General features: G+C 38.7%; 1 protein-coding gene across 1 annotated transcript in view; it reads left to right on the top strand.

Annotated features, from left to right (window-relative positions):
- The window catches only part of LOC108707916 (leukemia NUP98 fusion partner 1), a 43,109-nt gene that overhangs the window by 22,241 nt on the left and 5,168 nt on the right, over positions 1 to 15,700 (top strand). The window contains exon 3 of the mRNA XM_018246016.2: positions 3,919 to 3,963. Within this exon, the coding sequence (XP_018101505.1) occupies positions 3,919 to 3,963 (45 nt within the window). The remainder of the gene's footprint in view (positions 1 to 3,918; positions 3,964 to 15,700) is intronic.

Below are 15,700 nucleotides of genomic sequence, written 5' to 3' on the forward strand. Positions count from 1 at the left end.
TCATTTCTTGTTCCTATGATTCTATTGGCAGAAGGGTTTATATGATGCAGACATGTTTGATTGGTGTTACTCTGGTGATGTTCTGTTGGATGGTATAATCATCAGTCAATAAAGTTTATGAGTTTTGAAGATGCATTTCTGGCCATAAATGTCACAGTAAAAATTGCCATAATAACCGCCATAAAACAAGACTATTTTATAGCATAAATATTCGCAAAAACTTAAATTTTCGCCAGAAAATTCGCAACTCGCTAAAATTACCGCTAACGTAAGCTGGTTCCTTAACGTAGTTACCGCAAGTGATCGCAATGACTTCTGAGCGCATTGCTGTTTAGTAAACTTAGTCGCTGCGAATATTCTGGCGTAAAAATATTCTCAGCGATAACATGCGGAAACTTAAAGTCAGATTTACCGCACTTTAGTAAACGGACCCCTATATGTGATTGAACCATATGCCCAGGGCTCACCTGTTGGCATTAAATACCTATTTTTGCAATTAGTTAATTCTTGGACTATTATTACTGTAGATTTCATTTTGTGACTGTCTGGAATCGATAAGGTTAATACATTTTAGCAGCTTTCAGTGATTCATTGGCCACAACGCTGCAACTCCCTCAGAGCTCATTTTATTGACTGACTTATTTTTGTGCATTTGCATATTTGGCCCCCTCGGTCCTTCTGGTCCGTCTTTCTGCATTTCTAGGTCAGTCACTCTGCTGATGTGTTTTGAAAAGTAGAGCAATATAGTGTGTATTGATCTAGATCAGACATAGCACTGCTGTGTGTAATGAACGCTTTGTTTGTGGATCTAGCTCAGTTAAAATACAGTTCCTAAATATGCAGTATTTGCAAAAGTTAATAATAATTAACAATTCCTACACTGAAATGTTAATTTCTTTCACCTATGTTAATATGTGCCAATTAATTGGAAAGTGGCTAGTAAATGGATTACAATTTTAATTCCCAGGAACCCTTCAGAATTACCCAATTGAAATTTTAGTAATTCCGTCTTCAAATAACGGCATCATAAGGGCTAGTTTTTTTCTTAAAGTCATAAATGTAAGCATAGCCATGCCTTTTCTTTCTTTGCCGGAATAAAAGGATATCCCAAGAATCCTCCGTAGACACAAATAATAGAAAATAAATCCTAGTGCTTTTAGCTGGGATTTAGCATATCACAATCCACTGCCAAACTGAAAGTGGAGTTTTTTTCTTCTATAAAGTGCCCACTGCAAGGTTTAAAACAGGGGAGCGCCCAATAGTATAATGTCCAGGTCTCTGTGGAAAGGTAAAGCTTTAAAAGCCGGCATTTCTCTCCACCGTGAGTCCCTTCTCTTGGTCGCTGGTGATGACTGTTGACTGTTTTGCACCTATGTTAGCCCAATAGTTTTATACTAGAAAAAAATCTTAAGGAAAAAATAAAATATATTTGCCATACTGTAAGGGGCAGATTCACTAAGGGTCGAATTTCGAAGTTAAAAATACTTCGAAATTCGACCCTCGAATTGAAATCCTTCGACTTCGAATATCGAAGTCGAAGGATTTAGCGCTAATCCTGCGATCGATCGATCGAAGGATTTTTCGTTCGATCGAACGATTAAATCCTTCGAATCGAACGATTCGAACGATTTTAATCCAACGATCGAAGGAAAATCCCTCGATCAAAAAAAGGTTAGCAAACCTATGGGGACCTTCCCCATAGGCTAACATTGACTTCGGTAGCTTTTATCTGCCGAAGTAGGGGGTCGAAGTTTTTTTTAAAGGGAAAGTACTTCGACTATCGAATGGTCGAATAGTCGAACGATTTTTACTTCGATTCGTTCGATTTCGTTCAAATTCGAACGAATTTAACCAATTCGATGGTCGAAGTACCCAAAAAATACTTCGAAATTCGAATTTTTTTCATTCGAATCCTTCACTCGAAGTTAGTGAATCTGCCCCTAAGTATTCAGTCCACACACTTATAATTTGCACAGGGCTGCCATGGCTAATCTTGTGGCTCCTTACATTATTCTCTCAGCTTCTCTTCCATCATGTGCTCCATCAGCTCCTCGCTTTCTCTTCCCTGTTCTTTGTTTCTCTGTTCTGCTCTCAATTTCTATGTTCACCTTTCTCCACCCTCCTGGTAATGGTTTGTCCCACATATTTTGTACTTTGTCTTCACCTTTTCTCACTCCCTTATGCTTTAAGGGTAATAATGACACACCAAGAGATTTGGTCGACTTTGGAAAAACAAAGTGCAGCATATGTTTGAGTAACCGGCGATTAACTTTATTGCAGATGGGAAAGCATTTACAGGAGATTTGTCACCCCCAGAAGAGTAGATTTATCATGGGCAACATATCTCCTGGGGTGCCATGGTCCATAAAGAAGAAGGAAAGTTACATTTACTTGGAGGGGGGTGTTAATCCCTTATTATTATCACTAACCATAAACCAGGGGCTGGTTCTCCTCTTTGCTGAAAAATACACCGTCCAGGGGTATATTCTATGTGAGTTTCAGTGCTTTGATCTAAAATGATCACAAATAGTAAAAGAGTTCAATGGCAGACACTGAAACTGCCATTTCTTATATATATATGAACTCTTGTTAAGATACTATAACTAATCTTTACATGTGTGTATGTGAGTAACAGGTCTGGACTGGGATTCAAAATAGTCCCTGGCATTTCAGTACACAGAAGCCCAAACAGCCCCTCACAGGCCCACAAAATGAATGTCTATGGCATCTTACATCAGCCCCTCACAGAATCCACAGAATCCACAGATCAGCAGCCTGGAGAAATATTAAAATGCATTTTAGCTTTGCAGTTTGTAATAAGAACCTTGTTGCCTTTAACCACAATTCACAGCTAGATGGCAATCAAGAGCTCACCTTATGAAGTCAGTCTGTTTTTCACTGGCATCAGAGAGAGTTAAAGTTTGTACTAAGTAACCCCTAAATAGCAACGTATAAGTGCTAAAATGACTAGTCACATCCCTTATAGGTGTAATCCACCAAATTCTAAACACATTTTTGTTGCTATTCATATAAAAGGCTGAACAATTATGCCTCTGCCTTTTCCTAAAAAATACTTTACTATGTGAATAGCAAGTTGGTTTCTTCTTAATGTCTTCATTAACTAAATAAAGGTACTTACCATTGGGTAGTTCCTAAAGAACCTGACCTCTAGTGCCCTCTAGGCTTATGCAGGCCGGACTGGCAATCTGTGGATTCTGGCAAATGCCAGAGGGGCTGCTGTAAGATGCCATGGATAGCCACTGTTTATTGGGCTGGTAGGGGGACTCTGTGTGGGATGTTTGGGCCTTTGTGTGCCTCAAATGCCAGGGTCTATTTTGATGCTCAGTACAGACCTGGGCTTATGGTGGAAACAAGAAAGGGATAATGAGAAATGTTCCAGACATTGGCCCTCCGTGAGATCATCTGGTATTCTGCAAAGTCAGTCCAGACCCTGGATATGTATACGTCTAAATTACTCAAGTATAGTGATCCATACATTGGAAACCATTAGCATATTAACATAGATTAGCTTTCTAATCGCTACCAAGTCAACAGTCTATTGACTCACCTAAGGTCCAGAACAATGCACCAACTACTCTGTATCAGACATGGGCAGGTTCACATATTGATTGGCCTGGAAGTTCCTATTGCCCAAGCTCCATTGAACTTGTTTATTCTCCTAGTTTTTAAGATAATGCTTCACTATTTAGCAGGTAACACACTTTACTGTATATATGTATAAGCACAAAACAGAAACGTGCCCCTTTTTGGAGCCTCAGCTGGACAGCCTCTCTTGTAAGGGTGAGGATATGAAGCAAGCATACATCTATGACTATTTTTTAGTGCTATTTGAAAGGTTCACTTGTTTTCATTTGATATTTGATTGCTTATTTCCTGTTGTTTTTTAATTCTTGACAGGGAGAACATTCAGTAACTCGGAGGAATTCATCCTGCAGAGTGAAGGTAGGGGAAGGTGCTGCCGGCCAGACCCAAGTTTCCCATCATTCCCGAAAAGAAAAAGCCTTCTTGCTGTTCAAAGATGCAAAAAAGTGACACTGCTCAATGCAAATACAAGAGAAAAAGTCACAGCGCTCAGATGTGTAATACTTTGTTTCAGTGCTAAGTGAGGGCAGCCGTTCCAGTAGTCACATTCTCAAATGTCTGTAAATGAGATTTTTTTCTGATCAATAGTGAACTTTGTGCATTGTAGATACAGGATTTGTCCCTGTATACATAGGAAAAGTATGTGCTTGATGGTGGCATTATTGAGAATTTCAGGGTTCTACAACATTATTTTACGGCCTCCTATACGTTATACTTGTACTTATCTGTCCCTGCCCTACTGGATCCCCTTAACCTCCTTTGCTTTCTGGCAGTTGCAGGGTATTCTTCCACTATAATTATACCCATGGTGGCTGAAGTCATGGGATGTACCATTCTGTCCCACCTTACAGTGTGTCATGCACGGTGGCCATTCTTGTTGAAATACTATTGCAACTAGGATTACTGTTTATGATGATGTGTGATGTGTAGGCTTGAAAACAATTACAATTTTGTAGACTGTAATTCTGCTTTAAATGGAAAAAATCTATCCTATTTTTAGGTAAGGCCTAAAATTTTTCTTAATGGCTGGTTTCAAGGTAGGCCTCATGGGGCATATGTCATGTGTTCTCATCACATGAAATGATGATGATAAAATCTCAAAAATTCAGTGCTAATGAACTGTAATTAGCTACAGTTCATAGCAACCTTTCAACAGGTACCATTTGTTGTGGTTGCTTTGGGTTTCTACATCTGGGTAAACTCTCCCCTACAACAGTAACAGCTCCCAGAAGCCCAATGATAATAGGGATCTATGGCACTCTTTCGCCTTCCAGGAACTGTTGACCTAAAACAGACAACAATTGACATGAATTAAACAGCAAGTTGGGCATTTGAATTTGATATTATGACTAGGCCCATCATGTAATTCCCAATACTGGACCTTACTGGTCAGGCTCTAGTTTATGCTCCCTCTGAGTGATGATTTTTCTTCACTACATCACAGATCCACTTAGCAACACAAGGCATTGTCCTCCTGGTTGAGGGCTGCCTATAGAAAAAGTAATACATTATAGACATTACAGAACACTTTACAGACGTTTGAGAATGTGCATTTACCTGTACAGGGGATATGGGATGCATTTGTTTAATTTGTAATGTATATATTGCTCATTAGGTGCCTTTATAAAGACAACCTGGTGTTTTTTCAGTAACCTGCTGTGTTTGATATTAATCCATTGAGAAAGTGTATCTCATTAATCTATTTTTCTGCCATCATATACCATTAATCACTTTATGTAAGGAAGACCTAATTAAAACATCAAGTCATGCATAAGAAGGACAAATGTACTGTACTCTCTAATTAGAGGGAAGGCATCCCTGGGGAAACAAACCTTTCTCTCTGTAAACAAGAGACCTTTTTTTAATCACAAGAAGGTATCTGCAAATTCACTGGCAGTTAAATAGGCCATGTCTGATGGTTCCAAGACCACTGCGTCAAGAAGAATTTGTTCAAATCTTTAAAACCTTATTTCACCTTATGCCAGACTTTTATAAAACGTCACTTTGTACAGAAGCTATTTATGTTTTGGAAAACAGGACTGGAACATTATCTGAATTACGTCACAAAAGTTCTTGATATCTTTAGACCCTTCCTCCAAATGTATCATATTCCTGCACTAAGAGATTACCATTATCATGTAGGGCTTTCAAGCCTATGCATAGGGTTAGGGTACATGATTTCTAGGTCAGTATGCAGTTGGTAGAGCTGGGTATTTGGCTATTGATGGAGGGTGGCATGCTTTGCTGACTGGTCATCATTGTTTTCAGAAGGACTTTTTTCTCCAGGGTGCTCATCATATAATTCTGTATATATAGATAATAGATCCCAATATAAATATAAATGATGTTACTATAATAAGTAGTTCAAAGAAATAGTTAAAATGAATTGTGTGCTAAAAAGTAATTCAGTTCATTGGGTTGAATTTGCGCCTGCCATGCGCCTCTGCTCTTCTTCTTCATTTACATGAATTCTGTAAGCCACTACATAAGTTATATAAGCTTCTACATACATTATACATTATGCAAGTCGGGGTAGTTTTTGCAGAAGCTATGTAATGTTTTAGCATAACTACATATGTAACCTACACTGTATATTGGGTACATTTCTCAATGCAGCTTGGCCCCCTTTCACTGAAGATGTCTTCATGCCCAGGACAGCAGTTCTCCATCTCGCTCCTCGATGGTGGCCCTGCCTTTCTTTCTCCATAATGCCCAAACTACTGCCATCCATTCATATCTTATCCACTTACTTCCTTCTCCCACCACCATACTAGTATCTATAAACCTTCTCAGACCTTCTCCTGAGAGGTCTACAAACCTGTCAGACTGTAGCCATATATTTGTCACACCAACTCTATAATAATCCTCATTTGATAATACTTTCACCATCACTAGCTTTCCATAGAACATTATATCTAAAATGTTCTCTCTATTATTACTAATTCAGTCTGGATTTTACCTGCTGGACTCAAGAAATTGCATGTATCGAAATCTCCAATGGCCTACTGTCTTCAAAATCCATAGGACAGGTATCCAAACAAAACCATGTGCAAGAGTTCCACCAAAGAGATCTCACACATATTATAGATGGCATAAACAAAACCTGTTCCTTTTACACTGATAATGGTAGAGTGCTGGCCTTGTACTTCAGCCTGTCTACAGGTCAGCAATCTCAGGATTTCCTTGGGTACCTTACTGGGCTTCAGACAGTTTGTCAGGTAGCTAATCTGTTCATTTGGCCTTGAGACCCTGCTTTCTGGGTGAGATCTGCCTGTCTGTTTCATTAGCCCATCTCTACTGGTAGATAGAGGTCTTCATAGGATCCTCCAGCACCATGCCTATCCTTGAGCATACCCAAGTGGTAAAGTGCTATTTGTTTCTTTAATTTAAATGAATAAATGATTTATTTGTTTCTGTTCTGTAGATAGTAGAAGAACATTCATTGACATAAGTGGTTCATCACAACCTTTCTAACTAGCTTAAAGGCAAAAAATTAAATCCCATTTTTACTTTCTTTAATGAAAAAGAAACCTATCTCCAATATACTTTAATTAAAAAATGTGTACCGTTTTTAAATGCAACTTGACTGTATGCAGTGAAATTCTCCGTCTGGATAGGAATTGTCAGACGGTCCCTAACTGCTGAGCAGGGAAACAATCATACTTATGTACAGCAGGGGGAGCCCCCGCCTTACTTCCCAGCCATGCAGAACTCAAGCAGCTTTGTTTATGACGATCCCTAAGCAGCCCAGACCACACTGAGCATGTGCACAGTCTTAGTCTTGCAAAGATGTTTAACAAAGTTACAAGATGGTGACCGCCTGTAGCCAACTTTGAAAGCATAAATTATTTGTTTGATTAGGCTTGTGGTGCAGTAAGTTCATGTTTATATTTAGTATACAAAATACAGCATTTCTAGCCTTATTCTATTTTAGACTTTACATGGCCTTTAAAAAAGAGATAGGGCAAAACAATGTGGGCTTTTAAAGGGATAATGTCATGGGAAAAAAGTTTTTTTAAAAAAAACGCATCAAAAAAAAGTGCTGCTACAGCAGAATTCCGCACTGAAATTCTCAAAAGAGCAAACAGATTTTTTGACATTTAATTTTTAAATCTGACATGGGGCTAGATATATTATATCACCCCCCCCCCAGCAGCTTAACAACAGAACAATGAGAAGGTAACCAGATAACAGCTCCCTAACCCAAGATAACAGCTGCCTGGTAGATCTAAGATCGGCACTTAATAGTAAAATCCAGGTCCCTCTGCATCACATTCAGTTACATTGAGTAGGAGAAACAACAACCTGCCAGAAAGCAGTTCCATCCTAAAGTGCTGGCTCTTTCTAAAAGCACATGACCAGGCAAAATGACCTGAGATGGCGTCTACACACCAATATTACAACTAAAAAAATACACTTGCTGGTTCAGGAATTAGATTTGATATTGTAGAGTGAATTATTTGCAGTGTAAACAGTGTAATTTAGAAATAAAAAATATATCATAAAAATCATGACAGAATCCCTTTAAGGACTAAAACTCCCAAAATCACCTGCTATCACAATTGCTAAAGAGGATATTAGGGTTGTAAGTGTACAACATACTGCCCAGCTGTAGAATGGCCAGGACAGATGTTAATTGTAGACCTGACAATTTATGGAGAAATGGTAATGGGCCTGGGCACACTGTTGACTTGTACAAAATGTTCACATTTAAAAAAAAGAAAATATTGTGAGATGTCTTGCAAAAGCTGCCAAGCCTAAGGTCCCTTTAAGTTGGAAACAGAGAAATTGTCTAAAAGCAGCCTAACCTGCTACAGCTATTGACAAAGCACAGACAATCCTGTGGGTATTCTCTTAACTGAATAATTTGCCTTTATGTTAAATTTGTATTCTCTGAAAGCATATTTTTGTGCAAATGATTTATCTTTTTCCTTGTCTCAATGAATTGTCATTCTGGAAATGGGAATTTAATATATGGAAGGAAAAACTATTCCTACATTCATTCTAAATCTTAGTTATGCGTGTGTTGAAGATATTTGCCATTTTTATACACATATTTTCAGCAGTATTTGGAGGGGTAATATTGCAACCGGTTAAACATTTGCAGGCCTCATAACTCATAGCAACTGAGACGTAAATTCTATTTCTTGATTGGTTGCCTTACAAGTTACTAGACTTGAATCAATTGCATTTGTTATGAAGGTGAAATGTGTAAAATTCATTAATATTTAATCCTGTAACTGCTATATCCTTTGTTATTAGACCTTAATGTTTATGTCCAAACTTTGTATGACTTTTAAGTAGGGATGGGGGAATTTTTTCTCCTTGTTTCGCTAAAAAAATGACGCTCATAGACTTGTATGGCGCCATGCGTCAAAATAAAATAGACTTTAATGGGCGTCGGCGACATTTTGCCGGCGGCAAATTTTTGCCGAAACAAAACGGTTCAAATTCGCCCATCCCTACTTTCCAGTACTCAGGGGATCTCCATACCTTAATTTATACCTCCTTTTATTATTAGAATTTGTATTTGTCTAACAGAAATGTTAAGAAGCAAATGTGCTACATCCCCTGGACAGGGCATTGCCTGTTCATAAATCTATTCCAGTACAGATAATGCTGTTGGGGGGGGGGGTGTAAGTATATAAAAGGCCTTTAAGATAGTTGGGATTTGTGGAGTCTTTGATTAAAGTGCCAAAATGCAAATATAATATTTGCTCAGGGGTATTATTAGTACAGTTACATTGACTTGGTCATTTGAAGGGATGCACCCAATTCACTATTTTGGATTCGGCAGAACCCCCGAATCCTTCGCGATAGAGTCGGCTGAATACTGAAACGAATCCAAATCCAAATTTGCATATGCAAATTAGGAGTGGGAAGGTGAAAAAAAAATTACATCCTTGTTTTGTGACAAAAAGTCACGCGATTTCCCTCCCCACCCCTAATTTACATATGCAAAATAGGATTCAGATTTGGTTCTGCCGAATCCGAATCCTGCTTAAAAAGGACAAATGGTGACCGACTCCCGAACCGAATTCTGGATTCGGTGCATCCCTAGTCATTTGTAGCCATCTCTACTCTCCAAAAACATCTGATCTGGTATCAGTAGTGATGGGCGAATTTACAGCGAAATTTGTGAAACGCATTGAAGTCAATGGGCGTCAAAATTATTTTGACGCACATAAATTTTTGACGCATGCTCACATCTTTTTGACGCAGTGGATTTTTCACATGGGAACTATCACCGCAGTTCTTATTTATTCGCGGCCGGGAAACGTGGAAATATCATGCCTAGCAAATTTATTCGCCCATCACTAGGTATCAGTTCACGTCTAGTTTCCTTGGACATTGTCTGGACTGCAAAATGTCTGTTGTTGTGTTCTATAATTGCTTATCAACAGGAGGTTATGGGCAGCCTCCTGTTCTGGAGAATTAGGAGCATACCTTGGGATTCCTAGACTCCCACCCCTGGACACATGGGGGTTCTTCCTCGCTTCCCTCTCTGCTGGCCCTCTACAGCCATGGGGTCTGCGACCCCTATATGCTGTGCTTTAGAACATGAAGTGACAAATGAAAAGGAAACCTGATAAACAATTCACTTTCCCCAGATAAATAAATTACAACTGCAAAAAATATTTATTGGAGTTTATTGGAGTAACTTTAGCTTCTCTACAAGGGGAAATAAGCCACAGAAAAACACTCCTATAATGTTTAGCATTGAATATAGTTTTTTTTAACATACAGTATGCATTTAGGAATGTAAAGCATCTGGGATCTCCTAGCCCTACGTTTGCTGAACATTCTTTTCATTATTTTAGTAATAATGTAGCAAACATCATATGGCCCTGCAGATTCTATATTAGGTATTCCTTAAAGAGATAGTGACACCTGAAATGAAACCTTTTTTTACATATATCATAACATTGTATTTGCATGCTATTTATAATTTTGCCATAAAAGTATTTTTTTGATGATTTTACATTACCTTTCTTACCCCCATGTTCCTCTATGAGGGGGCTGCCATATTTGTGCAGCAGGAGTCTGTTAGCATTAGAAACTCTAACTGACAGGTTGAGAAGGGACAGTCAGGTTGGCAAAACACTAAGGGGCCCATTTACTTAGTTGGAGTGAAGGAATAGAGGAAAAATAGTTTGAATTTGGAATGTTTTTTTTGGCTACTTCGACCATTGAATGGGCTACTTCGACCTTCGACTATGACCTTCGACTTCGAATCGAACGAAAATCGTTCGACTATTCGACCATTTGATAGTCGAAGTACTGTCTCTTTAAAAAATTCTTTGACCCCCTAGTTCGCCACCTAAAACTTACCGAGGCCAATGTTAGCCTATGGGGAAGGTCCCCATAGGCTTCCTAACAATTTTCTGATCGAAGGAATATCCTTCGATCGATCGATTAAAGTCCTTCGAATCGTTCGATACGAAGGATTTAATCGTTCAATCGAACAAAAAATTCCTTCGATCGTTCGATCGTAGGAATAGTGCAAAATCCTTCGACTTCGATATTTGAAGTCAAAGGATTTTACTTTGACGGTCGAATATCCAGGGTTAATTAATCCTGGATATTTGACCCTAGGTAAATGTGCCTATAAGATGTAGGAACTTCAAGTAACAATTACTTACAAAAGCAGAACTATTAGCAAAAAAATGGTAATGGTTTGGTGTTCATTAATATTTTGAAAAGTTGTTTTATAGTGTCAGTATCACTTTAAAAAGCCTACCTCCTGGCTGTGCATTAAACCTTCTGGTGCCTGGATATAAATGCTCTTGCCCCTTAAAAGCTGGTAAACAGAAGTATTCTAACTGTATTCTTTTTTTTTTTTTTTTTTTATATACGTATATTTTTAGTTCTGCAATGTTATGGCTTAAAATAAAATAGATTTGTTTTGCTTGCCCGGCGTCGCTGACCCTGACAACCAGATACATTTTCAGTTGCGCTAAAGAATAAGGCAGAATAATTTTAAAATGAATTCCATTTGAATGATGACCAGCTGAAAAGTTGCCTAGGTCCATTTATAATAAGTTCATTTGAAGGTGAATGTCTCCTTCAGTTTCCCCCCTTTATAAAGTGAGAACTGAGAGTTGCAATACCTGTCTGTCCTGCAGGCTTATAATTAGAAATAAATAATTTATTATGACGATTAGGCCAATCATTATAATGTCAAAGAGGAAGTAGAGAGTTCCCTGTGTTCATATTGTTTCATTGTACTGGATACAAGCAAATGAACCCTGTTTGCCTGTATGGAATGCAAGAATTCATGCTAGAAATGCAGAAGAGTAGTGATGGGCGAATCTGTGGCATTTCGAAAGATTTGCGAAATGGCGAAAAATTCGCAAAACGCATTGAAGTCAATGGGCGTGTCCGAATCATTTTTGACGCGCGATAATTTTATGCATTCAACAATTAATTTTTTTTTTTGCAGCGGTGGATTTTTTGCCAGTGAATTTTTCGCCACAGTTACGGTAATCTAGGCGGCAAAACACTGAAATTCGTCGTGAATCCATGCCTGGCAATTGTATTTGTATTTATACCTGGAGATTTTATTTGCCTATCACTACAGAAGAGCTCTCTCATGACTGATATAAAAAGTTCAGCTTTGTATTTATGCTTTAAAGGAGTGGTTCACCATCATTTTTAGTATGTTTAGTATGTTAACTTTTAGTATGTTATAGAATGGGCAATTCTAAGCAACTTTTCAGTTGTCCTTTATTATCTTTTTTATAGTTTTTGGCTCTTTGCAGCTTACAAATCGGTTGGGTCGCTGACCCATCTAAAAAACAAATGCTACCAATCTATTGTTATCAGGGGTGCTTCGCAAATGCTGCTCCTGGTATTTTAAGAGTGAATTTCCGGGGGAGGGCAGCAGCAACTGCGGTTGCCTCAGGCGGCGGAGGGGCCAGGATCGCTGTTATAATCTATTGTTTTAGCTACTTTTTATTACTCCTCCTACATCCAGGCCTCTCCTATTCATATATTAGTCTCGGATTCAAATCAATATATGGTTTCTAGGGTAATTTGGACCCTAGCAACCAGATTGCTGAAATTGCGAACTATAGAGCTGCTGAATTAAAAAAAAAAAAAAAAAAATTAAAACCAATTGCAAATTGTCTCAGAATATCACTCTACTCTACATCATACTAAAAGGTAAACAACCCCTTTAATAATGTATTGCTTTATACACTGGGTAATGTACATATTGTTATGCTTTACGTTAACCACTGGAGTGCCATTGTTTGTTATACATTGCTTATATTTGACTGCAATATTTCTATTCCTCCATCTCTCTTAGTCTTTCATTTGGTTATTTATTTAGTGCTTAAATGTACCTGGTTAAATGTGCCTGATGTTTGTATGATTCTACTCAACTCGTGACAAAAAGGATCAATAAACAATGGAAAAACTAACTGTGCTCAACTCTCTTTCCTGTTCTTGAACACAAAGCTCTCTGACGCGCAAATGTGGTTTTGAGCTTATTGGTTTTCAGTCTTTGGTGACCGTCGGTTTTGAAAGATTTCAAAGATGCATATCTGCAGAGAACATTTCGTTCACATAATTATGACTATGCAGTTCTATCTGGAGGTGTGCATTTGTAAGGACCATTACACCTTAACTTGCTGCATATTTTTAACAAGATACATGTATAATTATTTTTTTCTTGTTTTATTTTCTATAGTTTCAGACTCAGCTTGCAGTTTCAACAGTGGTTCAATCCTCCGTTCTTCACTGGTTTCCTGGCCATAGCCCTCCTGTAGGGTCATAATCCTGTTAAAGGAGAAGGAAAGGCTTGGGGTACCAAATGTTAGACACCCCCAAATGATAGTATTTACCTACCTGAAACCCGGGCCGGTGCTCCTATCAGCAGAAAATTGCACCGGCCCGGGGTTATACCAGTGAGCACCACGGAGCGATCCTCTTCCGGCTTCCTCTTTCTTCAAATTTCCCGGGGCAAACGCATGTGCAGTTGATTGAAATAGCCAACTTTTTAGTTAAAGTTCGGCTTTTCGTTCTACTGTGCAGGAGCAGTTGCGCAAAGGAAAGAGGAAGACGGAAGAGAATCACTCCGTGGTGCTCACTGGTATAACCCCGGGCCGGTGCAGTTTTCTGCTGATAGGAGCACCGGTCCGGGGTGTCAGATAAGTAAATACAATCACTTGGGGGTGCCTAACATTTGGCACCCCCAAGTGTACAAAGCCTTTCCTTCTCCTTTAAAACACAGTCATGCAAATTAATTATTATACAAACACAGATGAAGCCGTAAAAAGCCGCTAAATATGCTGATAATGATAATGCTTTGTACTGTGCTCAGTTATCAGTAATAATTGTGCAGCCTTGATCTATGTTTGGGGGCAGTACAACTCAGTGTAGGCTGGAGATATTGTACTCCATGGTGCTACTTGGGTTTGGGCATCATTCCCAAGCCTTGCATCACATTTGCAAACCCAACACAGGTAAGTGCCAAATGGATGGGGAAGTAAAATGTTTAATTAATAATATAGATGATTGAAAAAGGTCCCAAAGTAAATTAACATAACTTACTAAAGTCTGAAAAAGGCCCAGGTGCACCACTGTGAGCATTCAGTTAGGGGAGCAGATCAACCCATATTGGTGCAGAGCAGGCACTCAATGAGCAGTCCTCCCACCAGACACGTAAAAAATGCTTTAGCTACACATGGAGATAGCCTTACCCGTTTTGTGTTTCACAAACACTTAATCAAAGCCTATGACCGAATGCCAAAAACTCAGAATTTTTAGTGAAAAAAAAAACTAAAATTTTTCGGGATTTATTATTAGGGATGCACCGAATCCACTATTTTGGATTCGGCCGAACCCCCGAATCCTTTGCGAAAGATTCAGCCGAATACCAAACCGAATCCAGGAAGGGGAGGGGAAAATATTTTTTACTTCCTTGTTTTGTGACAAAAAGTCACACGATTTCCCACCCTGCCCCTAATTTACATATGCAAATTCGGATTCGGTTCGGCTGGGCAGAAGGATTCGGCCAAATCCAAATCCTGCTGAAAAAGGCCAAATCCTGGTTGAATCACGAACCGAATCCTGGATTCGGTGCATCCCTTTTTATTATACCCCAAGGATGGAAAAGTCTGAATCCGAAAATCCGGCATGTCACATCTACTGAGGTTGTATTTAAATCAATGGGAGAGGTCCCTATTCTATTTGGAGGTTTCTATGGCCTGCGCTGGAATAAGCCTGAAAATCCGACTTTTGGGCTTTTCGGGAAAAAGTCTGAAAAAAACGAGCGATTCGGAAAAAAATCTCAGGAAACAACTTGGGAAAAATCGTACGATTAGGATTTTTTGCTTAATTTTTTCAGGTTTGTCCCTGATCCAATTGAATTGTGTTTTTTTATAATAAATAAGCTCCAATAGTGGATTCTAGTTTGGTCGGCCTTTTTTAAATTACATTTTTTAAATAAGGCTGTTAGTGTTTGTAAAAGCTACCTCCATGTGTACCTAAATAAACTTTTTGAAGTGTGCGCGTCTGTTGGGAAGACTGCTCTTTGAGTGCCTGCTCTACACCAATATGGAAGTCAAAAGTTTTGTTTAAACAGTATGGACACACAGCACCCCTTATAATTTTGAAATCAGGTTTACTAGATCAAATGATCTGGTAACCTTCTTTTAAAGTGAAAGTAAAAACTGGGTGATAAGGGGATTGATCAACAAAATCTTATTTTTTTCAACTGGGAATGATAGGGGCAATGGCCTAACAAAAGAAGAAGCAGGCCCTTCTGATCTGGGGGGTTGGAACCTGATGAAGACCCGTAAATATCCATTGGAACAATACTGGGACAGAATCACAATGAAAAGAGAGATTTACAAATGAGCAGGGGTGGGACCAGGAGGTACAGGTCAATAAATATGTTTTATGGGTCAAGTAACAGCTCAGGTTAGTGGGAATAAGAATGAAGTATATTTATTTAAATTTTCCAGTGCATGTGGAAGCCTTAAAAGATCCGATCATCATTGTGAGACCACGATTATCTCTCAACAATCGTTCGAATTGTCCATCAACTAAAAAGACCAATTTGCCAAGAAAACAAAGGGGAGCTGCTTGG

This window comes from Xenopus laevis, chromosome 2L, assembly GCF_017654675.1.
Source record: "Xenopus laevis strain J_2021 chromosome 2L, Xenopus_laevis_v10.1, whole genome shotgun sequence".
Lineage (NCBI taxonomy): Eukaryota > Metazoa > Chordata > Amphibia > Anura > Pipidae > Xenopus > Xenopus laevis.